This window comes from Terrapene carolina, unplaced genomic scaffold (genome assembly GCF_002925995.2).
Source record: "Terrapene carolina triunguis isolate 2854851 unplaced genomic scaffold, T_m_triunguis-2.0 Scaffold234, whole genome shotgun sequence".
Lineage (NCBI taxonomy): Eukaryota > Metazoa > Chordata > Testudines > Emydidae > Terrapene > Terrapene triunguis.
This window is the reverse complement of record NW_020664585.1, coordinates 9,202,043-9,218,971: the sequence shown is the minus strand read 5'-3', so window position 1 is coordinate 9,218,971 and position 16,929 is coordinate 9,202,043. Positions and strand designations below refer to the sequence as shown.

General features: G+C 43.3%; 1 protein-coding gene across 1 annotated transcript in view; it reads right to left on the bottom strand.

The window, feature by feature from the left end:
- The window catches only part of AACS (acetoacetyl-CoA synthetase), a 60,910-nt gene extending 49,263 nt beyond the window's left edge, over window positions 1–11,647 (bottom strand). The window contains exons 1-4 of the mRNA XM_026657016.2: window positions 11,498–11,647; window positions 8,515–8,618; window positions 6,190–6,310; window positions 2,134–2,247 (exon numbers count right to left, since the gene is read on the bottom strand). Of these exons, the coding sequence (XP_026512801.1) occupies window positions 2,134–2,247; window positions 6,190–6,310; window positions 8,515–8,618; window positions 11,498–11,615 (457 nt within the window). The 5' untranslated portion in view covers window positions 11,616–11,647. The remainder of the gene's footprint in view (window positions 1–2,133; window positions 2,248–6,189; window positions 6,311–8,514; window positions 8,619–11,497) is intronic.
- Window positions 11,648–16,929: the final 5,282 nt, after the last annotated feature.

Sequence of the window (16,929 nt, the reverse complement as noted above, 5' to 3'; positions counted from 1 at the left end):
AAGATCCTGCAGGGCCAGTACTCAACCCTGAAGGCTAGAAATGTGCTGCAATCCTTCCACATCCCCTATGCTAAGTTTTCCAGCTTCCCAAAACATGCCTGTGGTCCCACATCTAAATTTCTCCCTGCACCCTTCCAATGCTTCCCCTCAGCAATTTTTTTTTTTTTTTTTTAACTTAAATTTGCTTTTTCAGCATACAGATGAGATTCACCACACTCCACCACAGGAGAGCCCTCTGGATGCAGATGAACATTTAACACAGTTTGCACCACTTCAGCATACAGTTTAGAGAACATCTGCTTGCAGAGATGTTCTGTGGTAAAAAAAAGATGTCACAATTTTACAATATAAAACAAGGTATGTTGCTTGTTTCCCTCTCTCCATGAAGTACTGTCTACAAACTAGTGTCTGCAGACTTCCTTCTGTGCATACCAGGGGAAACTTCATTTCAGAATAGATGGTGCTCAAAGTCTGCACAAATTTGCTCAGTCTATTCCACAATTACACGCAATCAGACACTACAAAGATAATCTGAAAAAGGAACTGGACAATTATGTGACTCAGGCTGATTTTCAAATGCCTTCGGTTCCTGTTACTTGTAGCGATTTGACTGTTTGCTGTGGTGAATAATCAGTAGCAAGCGCGAAGTCTGAACTTCATTCATACATGACTTGCACTTGTTAAAGATACCATGCCCCAAATAAGAGGTGGAACTGGAACCATATAGATGCAAGTGCTAAAATCTGAACTTTCCTCCACCCATTAGTTTCACTCAACATTTGGTTTCAGATTTAAAAGTGTTTTCCTGTCAGTTATGAACCTGACACCAGCAGGATAAAGTCTGAGGCAATCCTTAATCAGGCAAAGCTCCACTGACTGACAGGCATTTCACCCAAGTAAGGGCCTCAGGACTTCATCGTGTATTATTTAATAAGTGTCCTTCCCTTTCACCAAGCCAGAGGCGGATATATCAGCTGAAGGTCCAGTTATCTGATCTGTATAGCACAGTATATGTTCCACTTAGAGTAAAGGTCTCTGCAGCATGGATTTCATCTACTTCCATTTGTAGATTTTGGAAGTACCATTAGTGTGACTTAAATAATGATGCCCAATCTTTTCACCTTTGAAGATCTGGGTTTGTGTTCTCACTTAAGTCTAGGGTGACCAGATGTCCTGTTTTTATAGGGACAATCCTGTTTTTTGGGAATTTTTCTTATATAGGCGCCTATTACCCCCCCCCCCACCCCCTGTCCTGTTGTTTCACAGTTGCTATCTGGTAACCCTACTTAAGTCATAAGTGAGAGTGAGTTTCATTATTGTTTCCTCCCCAAGACCAACATACAATTTAGCATAGATACTATTCAAGAGACATCTACAGGTGGGGAGTTAGAGCAGTGGTGGCATAACAGTATATCAAGGGTTAAGATGTGCTCCACTGCCCACTGGCATGCACAAGTGAGAACTTGAACCCAGATCTCCAAAGATGAAAGGACTGTACATCATCATTTTTGCAAGTACCATTAGTGTGACATATGATGTGCAGACAGAGATAGAGGAGATCGATCCATGCCCCAAAGACCTATGCTATATTTCAGACATACTACACGGATCAGAAAACTGAATGCAAAAAAAATCACCAATGAGGTGTGTTGACAGAGCTGAACAGGAGAAGCTTGCATAATGCTCGCCTACGCTTTGCTTGAATTTAGCCAATATCGTTTGTTCTTCATGAGACAAAAAAGACACAAAATAAAAACATGATAGAGAGTTCAATGAGAGTATTAATCTGCTCAAATTGCTGCAGCGACGTTATATATTATTAACAGGATCACCAGTTGGCTGTGTACATCTTGCTCACTTTTGACTTCCACAGAGGGCTTATTAAGTTGTGAAACAGACCTCAGTGTAAAGTTATGAATAAATCATTTACTTTTTCCTCCAGAGATGGAAAACTTGAGGCTAAACCAGCTTCCATCCCTCCACAAGCATATTTCAAAGCAATATAAATGCACCAGCACAAGGGTCTTTTCTTTGGTGTGCTCCTCCTATATTTGTATTTCTGGAGCCCCAAACAACTCACTTCGTTTGCTTCAGGGATATTTCCCCTGCAGCCCTGCCCAAAAGCTTACTCACCAACAACTCTGTCTCCTATTTTCACTCCCATTTTCCTCATGGCTGAAGCATACAAAGCAACATCTTGTCTTAGCTCTTCAAAAGTGACTTTCAAGATTTCTTCTTTGCCTTCCTCTGAAGAAAAAAGGTTTATAACAGAAATCAATTAGAAATGGTACACTGCAATCTAAGAACCAGAGTCTACTGCAACAGATTCATCCTGGGGGAAAGAAAGGATGCTATTTTGAGGAAAAAGCTCTGACAATTGTGAACACTGGCCCTTTAATAATATTCTTGTCCTGTGCAAAGCCTGTCTTTATAATGAGACCTCTGTGTTAATGGATGGGATTCACTCACTACAGGGCAGGACTGTACATCTGTTCCTGAAAATGTAAGTTGTTGATTGTAGATAGGCAAGAGTCAAACAGCATTTGTTTCAAATTTAAAGCATGAACTGCTTTCCCCCATACCTTTCTGATCTAGAGGGAAAAAAAGAAAGACTGCTGCCTAGTTTTCTAATTAGAGCTAAAAAAACCCAAAACAATCAGTTTGTTAAGGTTAAATTTTATTTAAATTTGCCAATCACTGGGTGACTAAAGAAATGTATAATCCTGTTAGTTAGGTCTCAGTTAGGGTCTACTCTAGGCCTCCTAACATTCTAGGATCTCCAAGATGCCAAGAAGAAAATTCTGCAGTATTTCTCCAGTGCAAATATACTCATCTGGGCCAGGTTCACCTCAAGAGAGAACTATGGGGAGTTTTAAATTTTTGTACCCAAGACTAGATGTTACATAAGTCCTTAATAAATTGGCTAAATAAAATAAGACAATGTCTAAGAGTTATGAAATGTAACTGTCTTCTCTTGGCTCCCCAGTCTGTCTCCCACTGACTAGTGGGCCTGCCCTGTCTCCAAGGTCCAGAATTCCCAACACACATACACAAGTCCAGGAATGTGGCAAGTAAATTGCGCTAGTGATGCTGGATCTTATAGCATGTATTCTAGCAGGCTGGCTACCGTCAGTGCAGCTCCTTTAGCAGAGTATAATATTTGCTCTTCCTCCTCTGCAAGTTTAGCTGCCCGTGGAGTGGGTAGTAGGCCTCAAACATTCATAACCAATTGTGGGAAATATTACAAGAGCCAAGATGCAATCCAAATTAAAGGTCTGCATGGAAGGGGATAGAGGTTTATAAAAGTTGCATTTAATCTTCCGTCTGAAATACCCACAACCTTCCTTTAAAACCACCACCAATGACTGCTGGAACCAGACAAATTCCCTAAGCTCCATTCTGACACAGCAGTAATATACTGAAATAAGACTACTTAAGAAGATTAAATGCAGAAAAGGGCCTGGAATAAAGATGCAGATGCAACTCAGTACTCTCTGCATAAGGAGTACTGATACTCACTGCATTCATGCACTCGTACAGTACTTGCCCATGCTGAAATCAATAATAGTGCAGATTTAGAACTATGTATTAAAAAGTATCCTGTCAATCAGGAAATATTGTTTCCTCCTATTGATGTTGAATTACATGGTTAAGCTAAACAAAGCGAGGAGTCTCGGGTACACCTAATAGAACAAACAAAGCTAATCTCTACATAAAAGGGACAACAATCATATGTTAAACCAACTAATTCATTAAAACAGTTCACTCATAATTCCTTAGATTATCAGAACTGAAAGAATTTTAGAAACTATTTACCTCATTTTACTTTTAACCTTTTCCTTGAGACAATGAAAGTCAATTAAAGCCAGTTTCACAGATTTACCCACTTTCACTAACTGTTTGCCTTGCAGCCATTGCAGAGGGCTTGTTTAAAAACAACTAACTGCATTTTCTCTTAAATACATGTTTCTAATGCTCTCAAAAAAAAAAAAAAAAAAAAAACTAAATAAAAAATCTTTTATAATATATTATAAATAAAAAATACTAATATCAAAAAAAAAAAAAAAAAAAAAGCAGCTAAGTGACAAGTCGATCTTTCAAGGTTGAAGCTACATAAGCCTCATTTCAATGACACTTTAACAGATCACTTCTTGTTGCAGCTGAACCAGGTTACAGATTTTGCCACTCACTCTCTCTTGACTCAGTATAGATTTTACACAGGTGTTCAGTTCCATTTTAATTAATCCAAGAAACAAAATGCATCTGTTTATACTCTTCCTTCTTCATTAGGGTAACCTACTGCAAATGGCTCTCCTGTATTTTTATTTATGTATCTAAGGGGGGAGAGGGGGGACTTAACTGTTCTCCATATTCAAGAGAAAAAGAATCCCATGTAGACTCTTTACAATTCCAATAGTGAGCCTAAAATTTTGCGTCATGTTTTGTCTAATTGGAGTGTTCAGGCTGCAGGTCATATGTCTTTGATTATTATTAAGCAATTAAAAGAGGCATTTGTCTCTGCCAGTCCTCACTGGAAGGATCAGGCCTGGCTAAAGCTACATGGAGAGCTCAGAATACAACTCAGTAAGGAGTCAACACACACCTTAAATTAGATTATCTCCTTCCAAGGTGTGTAACTAAAATCCTTAGGGTAGGAGATAAAAATTAAAAAAACAGTTACAAAAAAAGAATTTGATATTGTGAGGTACTAGGAAGGTTTAGATTTTTGAAAGGAAACAAGTAAGTGAACTGCACTGTTCAGGTGGTTCTGTATACATCTTTAAGCTCTGCCCATTTATGCATATTAAAAAAAACCAAGTTCCATGACAAATTTAAAGCTAAATCTTAATCTTGGTACATGCAAGCAGGGTTGGGTGATTTAAATCAGGATTCAAATTGCTTTGATTTAAAATTAATTTTAATCTTAGTTTTGCATTTGTACTTTATAGTTATTTTCCTGAAAAAAGTTGACTCATCGATTGGTAACCATTAAAGCTCGTTGCTCTGATACCAGATATAGCCTTTACACTAAATTTGGTGCATCTTTTTGCTAAAGAGGAGATATACTGCAGTCTCACACATTTATTTAAAAACACTTACATAGCATAACTTACACTTATTCAGATTCTTAAGGGTGCAAATTACGTTAGGAAATGATAAATGGTGGCACACCAGTTACCACAGCTTGTGTGTTTGCAGTAGAAGCCCCAGAGCAGTTCCACTGCTGCACTTCTGGGTGGAGGGAGCGGCCACAATGAGCCAATATTGTAAAAAAAAAAAGGCTGCAGACAGGAGAGACTACACACACAAAAATCTGCTAATGTGCAATAAAGATCATGTAAGTAAGTGCCAGAATCTCTCTCTCTTCTGGATATGCCTCTTCAGACCCAATGCAAATAATGTTTGGATTTCAGCTCAGTTCATACAATTCTCTTCCATGTATATTCGTGACTTGAAGACTTAAAGCAGCAAGTGTTTGTGGAGCATTTTTTTTTTTTTTTTTTTTAAAGCACAATTATACCTCAAGTGTATGAACAGGGCAATAAACATCCATTAATAGAGGATTCCATCCATCATCCTAAAACCTTGATTTTCCTGAAATTTAGCCTATTACAATGGGGAAAATGTATTTAACTGAACTTTGATGTTACTGCACTGTGAAGTTTGGAGTTCCCCACTCCCATGTGACCTTGTCTTCCTGTAATATCAAAAAAGGATTTTAAACCCCTCAAATCTCTGACCATATCTAAGGTAACGGATTAGGGGTGACTGCATCAGAAAGACCCCATTTTAAAGCAAGTGTTTATAACGGAAACTCCAACGATGCTGGAAGGCAGACTATTAAATGAAAGGGCTGATGATGGTGCTAAACAAGACACAACATAACCCCAACTAACCCAGCTCAATTTCACCAGTCCATAGGGAATTTTCCAGAATTGGCTGCTTGCCACCACAGCCCATCTTCTCACTATCCTCCAAGATAGGGGACCTGGGCAGATGCTTCTAAGCTGGCTGATTTGCTGTCCACCTCCCCCTTCATCCAAAACCTACTTTATCTCAAGGTTTATCAGAAGGTGATGGGGCACGTGGAAAAAAAAGCACTGCCCATTTTAGTTGGACAAACTCACTATCTCACAAGTGAAAAACACAAGGGCTACTGGCTAATGGAAGTCACAACTAAATACTTACTCGCCGCGTAGAGAGCAATTTTGTCATTTTCCTTATGCTTCAGAAGGTTTTCTGCATAGTTGAGCCGACTGCCTTTAAACCACTCTGGAACATCTGCAATTCCCTTAGATGGGTCAACTACCTGCAGGAACAGTATCAGACATCCTTGGAAAATAGGAAAACCTGCAGCTCTTCATCTTCAGAGGACTTTACAGACATTAGCTAGAGAAGTCATTTTAACAACCAAATACCATTATTCCATTTACAGAAGGGCAGACAGGCTAGGTCCCGCAACTTTGGCCACAGAGAGTTTAGCGACCTGCCCATTGCCACAGGTGGAATCAGTGTCCAAGCCAAGATCAGAACTCAGACGTTCCTGTCTGCCAGTCCTGAGTTCAAGACAGAGATGCACATACCTCAAACTAAACCCCTTGGTGACAATGACTGGTTTGAAAGACTTCTTGAATAGTACACAAGTAAAGCCTTTCTAGAAAGTGTGCTTTTTGCTCTCACTTCCAATTTATAAAAACATGCTATGGACACATAGCAAGGCAAACTTGTATTTACATTGTTTGCCCTGGTTTCCCCTCCCCCACTGAGCCCAATAAAAATTTACCACTAATCTCAAACTGAGTGCAGTGTTTTCTTCACAGGAACAGTCTACCCTGGTGCCCAAGTGACAGAGTACTGTCCAACTTGCAAGCAGGCAGAGCTTGAGTGCCACGCCAGCAAGAGGTTCAAGCGATGCGATGTCCAACACCCCTAGCTCTAATTATGAAATCCAGAGGAAGTGCTGGATATTATCTGGAGATCTCAGAGTGCTTGACAAAAGGTAAGTATTAACTGCATTTTTTAGGGATAAATTAAAGTAAACGTTAAATTTAGGACTTGCCTAAAAAAAAAAAAAAACAGAAGCTGCAGGGTATTTTAAATCATGCTATGTTTAAATAATTTAGTTAAACTGATGCAATTTAATATGTGGACCAGGCCTTAATTGCCAGACACACAAGAGTAGGGGGTTGTTAAGATGAGTTTGCAAAGGTAGTGCTCTCTCCTTGTCTCCGCTCCTAGGTGCATAGGATCCTATTGTGCCTTAAGTAAACTTTTGCACCATCTAGGACTTGCACATAAGTCTGCAAAAGGAGTTATCTATTCATTAAGCAACGCCACACCAAAGATCCATCCATCCAGGGATCTGAGACCCCCAATAGATTGGAAAACCACAATAGAAAGGAGTTACCAAAAAAAAAAAAAAAGTGCAACAGAAACATCCCCTGCCACATCTTGAACTAATCAGTTCCAAGAAGGTTTCAGGCTCCCATCTCACAATTTTCCCCAAATTATGTTACAATAAGTCACACTTCAGGAGTATCTCTAGCATTTGGGACAGAAAAAAAACTGCTTAGTTTTACTTCAAGCTTCCTGAATGGTTCCAGTGTTTTGCTTTAAGCTGCCATGTAGAGTACATATTAGTTATTTTTCCAAATTAAAATGTTCTCTTATGACCATACAATGTTCTGTTTTTTTAAAAAGCTTCAATTTATGCCCTCAGGTCCTATCACATGGATGGTGGAGGTATTCTAATGAGTAAATTCGTCTGGTCGAGTACAAAGCTGCCTTCTACAAAAGCTTGGTAAGATTTCAGCTACAGGGCTTCTTTCAAAGAAGAGAGTTTTTATGCTTGTAAGTGCTCAGCATGTGTCTGACCAGAGGCAACTCTGAACTTACCATCCAAGTCTTTTTACAACAGCAAAGCTCACAAGGAAGCACTGTATTGTCCAACTATGTATTTAGGGGCATTGGTTTGAAAGAGGCCTCAGCTATGTCCCCAGTTTTCGTGTTTGTAACTAACAGCAAGTGAATATTCTAGCATTTAGACAACTGACTAATTTGCAGTAACAGTCAAGTGTTTCACTTAATGGAGATCGGGATCAATTGTGCTTCCAGAGGCACAATTCCTCTCCTGAAGCAGCAAGAGTCCAGACTGCCCCCAATGTGGGCCAGTGCTTTAATGGCACAATCTGGTCCACAGGCAGTATCTGTCCCTGGATGCTTTTACATGCTGAACGCTGCACCAGGTACAGCCTTCTGACAGCTCAGTAAACTGCCAGGATATATGTTTCTTAAGTAACTAACACAGCCTTCACCTTGCGTCTGACAAAGTGGGTATTCACCCACGAAAGCTTATGCTCCACTACATCTGTTAGTCTTAAAGGCGCCACAGGACTCTGTTTGCTTAATAAAACTGATTTTCCACCTCCTTTCCCCATCCCTCTACCTACTCCAATTTTACAAAGACTATGATGGTTATTAAATACCACCAAAATTAAGTAAGCACTGACTTACCTCATCATATAGACGAGAGAACACAATCTCACTGAACTTCCAAAATTCTGCCCAGAAATCAGAGTAGGACTCGACAGACCACCGGTACAACTCATTGTAGTTGGCTAAAAGTAAAATGTATATTAGTGTACTTATCTACAATTACAAAACAATAAGAGTATTTTTTAAACAACACTTCTGAGGATATCGACCAGCTTAGAAAGTCAGTGGATGAAGTGGAATAAATGGAAGGGGAAGAGTAGACTGATCATGGATCCACATTAAGAAGTCTAATGAGGGACAATCTGAGGCATCCAAAAGATAAACAGCCATTTCCCTGCTAAGGGTATCACCAATATGACTTTAAGCAGTAGTGACTGATCCACACAGACAACTTAGACCATGTCTACACTACAACTCACTTTGGCATAAGTTATGTCACTCAGGTGTGTGAATAAGCATCCCTCTGAACGACGCAAGCTATACCTACCTAAACGCCGGTGCGGACAGCACTATGTCAGTAGGAGAGCTTCTCCCACCAACATAGCTACCCCCACTGGCAGGGGCTGGAGTCATTAAGTCGATGGGAGAGCTCTCTCCCATCGGCTTAGAGCATCTGCCCCAACGCACGTGCGCCGACATAGCATTAGTAACAGATGGTTTCAGCTCACCTGACTGCTTTCAAGCCATTAACTAATGTACTGAAAAATGTGTATTTGTTTATTCAGAATAGATTTTTAGCCCCCTCCTTTGTCAAGCCATCTGAGAACCATACATCAATAGGCCCTCACAAAGAACAAAATGTTCTGCTTGTTAATAAGCTATTCCCATTCCCTACCACAAAGGTCACCATCAGGAGCATTCAGTCCTCAATGGCTTCAAATGGAGTTGAATGCTCAGCACCCCTGAAAGTCAGGTCCCAATTGTTTCAAGCTGGGCACCCAACATTTGAGGCACCCCCATTTACTAATGACTTTTGAAAACTTGGACCTCAACCTCAGGATGTCTGTTTCACCAGCTGTAAATGAAAAATATTGCCCACCTTTGTAAAGCACGGAGATATACAGAATAAAAATTCTAAGTATAAACATCATGAGCCTCCTCTTTGCAAGATCCCTAGGTATAAGCAGTCACCATCACATTGTCAATGGTTGACAGATCAGGAAGTGCTACAACCATTTATTTCCTGTTTTGATGCCTTCAGCTGGGAAGTAAGTGTCAATTTTTCGGATTGAGGGCTTAGACTGCATGATAACCGGCACCTTAGAAACACCAGAGATTGACTGATAGATGCATGTGAAGATCATCCTTGACTTGTCTCTTCTACTCTTTCCTCATACCCAGGCCATTGCTAAATCCTGTCACCAATTTTTTAAGATCCCTATATAAAAATGAGTCAGTTCTTTTCCATTCCAGCATTCGGGACATCTTAAATCACTGCAGCCTATATCTCTCTGGCCTGCCACATTCTCTTCACTCATTCCTCCAGTTGATCAAAGATATGCAGCCACTGCCAACATAACCTCTACCCAGATGTTCCCAGTAGGTCTTCCCACTACTTGAAAATCGACAGTGTCCACTCTTCCACCATATCTTATTCAAACTTCTTCTTCTCCCCCCCCACATCCACAAAGCACACCATAATTCCACCCTTGCCTACATATTTTACCCTAGTCTTGCCTACATATGCCCTAATCTCAACCTCCTACATACCATTCTGCCCTTTGCATTCCACCTAAGCTTCTCATCACTACCCTATTTGTTCCCACATCAATCCATATAAATGGGATAACCTTCCTATTAATATAGGACAAACTCCCTTTGTCTCCTCCTTCCAGAAATTACAGATCCACATGCTCTTCACGAATCATATACTCAGAGATGGCCATTCCCCGTTTTGTTTGTCCTGTCTTATTTGTACTGTTTGTCCTCACTTGAGCCTTTAGGATGTAGTTAGTTTAGCACCGACATGCTACTGTGTAATACCATGTGCATACAGCAGTATGTAAATTAATTCTCTAACAGACTCATAGGCCTGGGATCCCCAAACAGATCAATTTTAAACCAAGACAGCAGAATTTGCCTCTTGATAGAGGCCTTTGCAAAACAAAACCTACACCTGATATTCATGTCCTTGGAAGTCATAAGTGCACAGTAGCCACTAATATTAATGCTGTTATAGCTGATACCCAGTGCCAAGACTGACAGCAAACCCATCCATTTTTATTCTTATTCTCTTAGTTCCTAATAAAACTAGATGCAGCATTTTGAAGCCTCTTCATGTATTAGGCACTGGCAGGGCACCAAAGACTGTTCATAGCCTGGGCTACCCTCTAGACCTAAGAGGGTTCAGGATCCTTCAAAGGTTTCAAAACATGCTTTAGGAATCGTAAGCAACTCATTCTCAGAAAGTGACTCCCCCCATGCGGCACTATTTGCAGATAATATATTTGATATTTCTTAAGGGGACCCTGTCTGTCTTAGTTATGCAATAACCCAAAGGGCCTGGTTCCCACCTCACTCCCAGGGTGCAAGTCAGGTGTAACTCCACTGATGTCAGTGCAGTCACACATCAAAAACTGATGGGGCTGTAACCTTATAGGGTTGCCCCAGCTCTGCCCCCCCCCCCCACACACACACACACACACACCTAAGCCCAACCACTGCCCCCCCTTGCTGATGGGGCTGTATCCCTGGCAGGTTACTCCAGCCCAGCTCTGCCCCCCACACACACACACCCTTAAGCCCAACCACTACCTCCCCTTGCTGATGGGGCTGTATCCGTGACTGGTTGGGGCCAGCCACTGGCCCCCAACCCCCCTAGGCCAGCCACTGCCTCCCCTCACTGACGGCTGGGGCCGTACCCAGGCAGGTTATCCCAGCCCAGCATTGCCCCCGGCGCTGACGGGGCTGCAGCCCCGCGGGTTGCCCCCACTGCCACCCCCCAGGCGTTGGCTCAAGCAGGGCTCCCCCATGCCCCGGGGCCACCCTCCGCCCCGCTCACCCAGGCGGAGCCCGCAGGCGCCGGCCAGCGCGGCCCGGAACCGGTCCATCTGGGTGTTGCGCTTGGAGTCGGGCTCCCACATCACTCGGGACTCCAGGATCTCCGGCTCCCGGGACATGGCAGCGGCGAGATGGATCCGCAGCGCCCGGCCGACTCTCTCGGTGTCCCAGCCACCACTGCCCAGCCTCGCCTCCCGGGCCCGCCTTTACAGACAGCGCGCCCCCTCGCTGTAACCTTCCGCCGGGCAGGTAGGGCAAAGAGTGCGCCGCCGGGGGCGGGAGATAACAGCGAGCCAGGGGGCCCACCCCCTGACGTGCAGGGTAACCTTGCCCCTCTCCCCGCACACCTCCACCCCAAGCAATCAGAAGCCCGGGATAAATGCAGCACAGTCCCCAGCATCGTTAATGCTCAGGAAGGAAAGGGGGGGGGGGGGGAATTTAAGAACAGTTCATGAAGGGAAGCGATCAGTGATAAACGAATGGAGAACAGGCATCTACTGTTGTCATCCCTGGTGGTGATGTAGTCACAGTGGGGAATGCCACCCCAAGCCTCTGCTCCAAGCTGGCACTGTAACAAAAGGACAAACAACTGAGCTTTCCTCATTTCCCCCTCCACACCCCTCGCCCCCAGACTGGACAGGTGTACCTGGGGCACGCACCATGAATGGTCCCTTGAAATATGTGTGAAGTACTTGTGCTAAACCAGTGGTTTTCAACCAGTGGCCCAGGGATCCCTGGGGGTGTAAGGTTTCCAAAGGGGTCTGCGCCTCTATTCAAAATGTTTTGGGGGTCTGCAAGTGAAAAAAGGTTGAAAACCACTGTGCTAAACAATCTGTTCGGCCTTGTATTAGTTGTGACACTATGGGTATGTCTACACTGCAATTAAAAACCCAGGCTACCACACTAGCCTGTTCCAGCGGACTCATGAGGTTTGGGGCTGTTTGATTACAGTGTAGATGTTCAGGCTCCAGCTAGGACCCAGGCTCTAGGACCCTGCAAGATGGGAGGGTCCCATCGCTCAGGCTACAGCCTGAGCCCCTATGCCTACACCAAAATTAAGCAGCCCCTTAACCCCACTCTCAGGAGCCTGAGTCGGCAGGCACTGACTAGCCACTGCTGTCTAAGTGCAGTGTAGGCATATCTTTGAGTACATTTCCCAGCTCTGTGGCGCTTGAAAGCTTGTCTCTCTCACCAACAGAAGTTTGTCCAATAAAAGATACTGTATTACCTCAGCCACCTTGTCTCTCTAATGAAGGCTACAGTAGAAATCACAGTATATTACTTATATAGCTACTTTAGATATTTTGAGACTAGAATACACCCATTTGTAGCACATTTGAAGGCTGGCAGAAAACAGTTTGAATAATGTTGTAATTTTCTTTGAAGTGCTGCTTTTCCACACACAAAAAAACCTTCCTAGGGGCTGGGTCACACTGGGCCAGGAGGACACAATGGGATGAAGTAGGGTGCAATGAAAGGCTGTATTACCTTTTCTGCGGATCCCCTCCTGGGGCAACTACAGACAGAGGAGGTTGTCGGTGATTCAGGTCCAATTTAATCACATTGGGATCCAAGAAGACAGAGACAAAGCAGCACGGCTACATGGTCTCCATATGGATGGCCTTGGCCTCCCACAGGTCCTACAGGTTCTGTCAGGTTTGGGGGCCATGGTGGCTTGTTGCAAGGGTAGTCTCTACATGGAAATTCCCTGTAAATCTCTTCCCACAGCTTTTCAAAATAGGAAGCAGATTCTCTGACTCTGAGTTTCTTGCCCTTCTGGTGTGAAGATAACCTGGCCAAATGTAAAATGATTTAAAGATATCTGCAGGTGGCACGAAAACAATATCTCTGAGGGAGGTCTGCACTGTCTATTTTGTGACTTTCCTAAGGCACTTGAAAATATATATCTAGATTTAAGATAGAGAAGAGTTATTATTGCTTTACCTTTCTTTAATCAAGAAAGAAAAATAAGTGTATGAAACCCCAATACTTCCTAAGTAAAATCAAACACCAGAGCAAAAAAAAAAACTTAACTATCTGCATCAACACTAGGAGGGAATATGCAAATGAAAGTCCATAGATAACTTCCCTCTTTGCTGCTGTTGGTACAGGAGTAGTTAAGCAACAAAGCAAATAGTTTTAGCAGTATTCTAAGGACATCATAATTTTATTCTCTCCTTTAATGAGAATTTTACTTTTTTCCAGCAGGCCACACTATTTTTCTCTCCGATTTCCAGATTAGGTTGTAATTATTTTGTAAACCTATCGATTTTTAATTTATGCAACTTCCTATCTCTAAGATGTCCTGCTTGTTATACAAGTAAACTGATATAAATGTCTAACAAATAGTTCACTTCATGTATCTTAGTATGCTTCTAAAGAGAGCTGCCAAATCCCTCTCACTTTGCATTAATTTTCAGCCAGTTTTAAAAGTACCTTTCTCTTAAGGTGAGGCCTTCTTGCATTGTGGGTGGTGCAGTTAGGCATTTTACATTTCATTCATCTTTTTAAAAAAATCTCATTCAAATCATCCCAGTTTATCAGCCTTGCAGAATGAGCAACAGTCTATTTCTGGTTTCTATTATTCAACCGGCAAGAAAAAAAAATTCCACAATCACGGTTTGTGTGTAGAAGGGGACTATATGAAAAAACTGTAATTCCCTTTCAAAACTGCTGATTGTTTCTTTAAATAGCACCTGTCCCATGTGTTCTGAACAGCGCGCCGGCTATGCAAGGCGGAGTGATTCCGTGCGGCAGCGCACCACAATCAGATTGCACCGTGATTGGCTGGTCCCATATCAGCCCAGAACCCACCTCATGTGAGGCTAGCCAGACAATGGAGAAACTGACACAAGGACAGACTAATTGCCTAATAGCTTTAAAAAAACCTAATACGCTGTGAACCAATGAGCTGAAGAATGGGATGGAGGTGTGCCCAATCAGAGGAAAGCTTTTAGCTTGGCGCTCGTGCAGATGGCAACATTATCTATTTTGAGTTGAGCAAGACAGAGACCTAAAGAGAATGCCTAACCTAGACTCCAGTCTAGACATATCAGCTGATAATTAAATCTATATTACATTTAAGATAATAAAAAAGCAGTAGCAACTGCCTTCCTCCACCCGAAAACAGCCCATACCTGAAAAATGCCAGTACAAAATGACTTAGGAGGATCATTGTCGTTTGCTTTACTGAGCTGAGATTTTTAATTGAAAAGAAAGTGGCCCAGTTTACACAGGAGGATCAAAGAGGACGGGGCACTTTGGGAATTTTATTATATATTATGCTCTAACCCACAGAAAATCTTGACACATATATTCAGCATTTACAGTAACTCCACCCCAGCTTACATCTCTGCTCTCATCTCCCCCTACTGATCCTCTTCCTTTGTTTTCGTTTCTTTCTCTCCTTTTCTCAGTCTCATCCTCAAATTTCCAGGATTCCAAAGGAGGCTTTGGTAAACTGTAAGAACTTGAAGGAAAACTGGATATGGTTCTATGACTACTTCAGTTTTTTTTTTTTTTTTACACTAGAATATATCCACATTTCAGCAGCTTTAAAGACCGGAGAAAAATAGTGTGAACAGTATTCATTGTAATTCACCATTTTCACCCAAATACCTTTCAAATGCTACTTTTGTATAACAAAATCATTTCAAAACAAGATACTTCCCCCACACACACCTCGCTCCAGGTTTGGATTAAGGACACTCCACACACTCACTTGAATATAAGTATGTGAATAAACCTGTGCAAGTATCCAAAGATTAAATTCCATTTTGAGAACTGAAGAAGTTGTCTGATTGATACAAGGTGGCAGGATACACCACAACACAGACATTTTATGGAATGATTGGAAGTTTAAACTCTTAAGCACCCTTCTGAGGATTGTTCTAAAATAGACAAACTCCATAAGCAGACACTAACAGGTTCAGCGCAAGTGGTTCTGAGAACTTGTTCTGAAGGTGGAGAACTCCCAAAATAAAGCTTTTAGTCACGAAAAAAACACCAAATGTCCTTTGTTCTGCTCCAGACCAGGCAGGGACAAAGGGATGGACCTTGCTTGTTCTGGAGGAGTGAGGGAGATCCTTCTCCAATTGAGGAAACTTTCAACACTATAATTGAAGCAAATCCAGTTCTTCTTGTGGACAACATATAAAAGCTTACACCCAGAGTCCACTTCAGTCCTGGAATCTATTGCATACATGAAAGTACTAGCTGTAATTTCAGATCTTGATTATAATAGATACAAATAATATTCATACCTGTACAAGTGAGGAGATTGGTAGTTCTAAAACACTAGTAATTATCTGTATCTACCTTTCACCTCTTGATATTTAGGGTCTAATGAAATGTGGCCCAGAGAGATAACCTTAATTACTCTCCACCCCACTGTAAAAGTTTGTAGTATATGGGCCTGTGCCTTTAAAGACTGAGCTTCCCAGACAGAGAGTCTGGACTGGGTGCTGTGAAAGTTTTGTTATTATGCACACAGAATTGGAATTGGACTCAGAACAAAGCAGAACTCTTGCAAGCAACTTAAACACTGTGTGATCACCGAGTGCTGCCGGTGGAGCAGGAGAGAAAAAAATCTCAAACGTCTCTTCTGAGCACCCTCAAGCAGAGCATGCTGCCTCCCCTGCCAAACGTCCCACCGCAGGAGTAGCAACCCCACCCCCCCCCACCCCCGGGCTGCACAGCTGGGGGTTCTTTGGGGCCACAGGCACTGGCTGGACGCCCAGTTTCCTTCGGCCTCCCCTGCACGTGTCCTAGCAGCTTGGCCCGAGGCCGCTCTCCGTTCTGCCTTTGCCGGCTCAGCCCAGCGCCTGGCCAACAGGCAGCCCGTCTGGAGCCGTCCCTGCTGCGAAGCAGACACGTGGTTCCCACAGGGCTTCTCCGGGGTCTGCCCCCCAGAGCTCCCCACGATTCACCGCCCCGGGGCTCTGCCTCATGCCCTGGGGAGCCGGTGACATTACCGCGGGGCTCCGCTATGGCCCCGCGCCGCGCCCAGGAGCTGCTGGAGCCCAGTTGGCCCCGCCCCGCGGCCCCCCCCATGGCGCGCAAGGCTCTTGGCAAAGTCCTACGAGCGGGGTGGGGGAACCACCGGCTCCCCACCGGCCACGGCGTCACTTCCGGCCGAGCGGCCAGTAGTAACCCCTTCCGGATCCGGCGGGGGAGGCTGGCTCCTGCCGGCTGAGCAGGAGAGAGGAAGAAAAAAAAAAAGCCGAGTGCTTCCGGCGAAGCAAATATCAGAACAAACACTTAAATATCGGGACATCTGGTCACCCTACATGGTATGGTATTGCCACCCTTACTTCTGCCCTGCTGCTGGCAGGGCGCTGCCTTCAGAGCTGGTTGCCCAGCCAACAGCCGCTGCACTCCGGCCGCCTAGTTCTGAAGGCAGCGCAGAAGTAAGGGTGACGATACCATGACCCC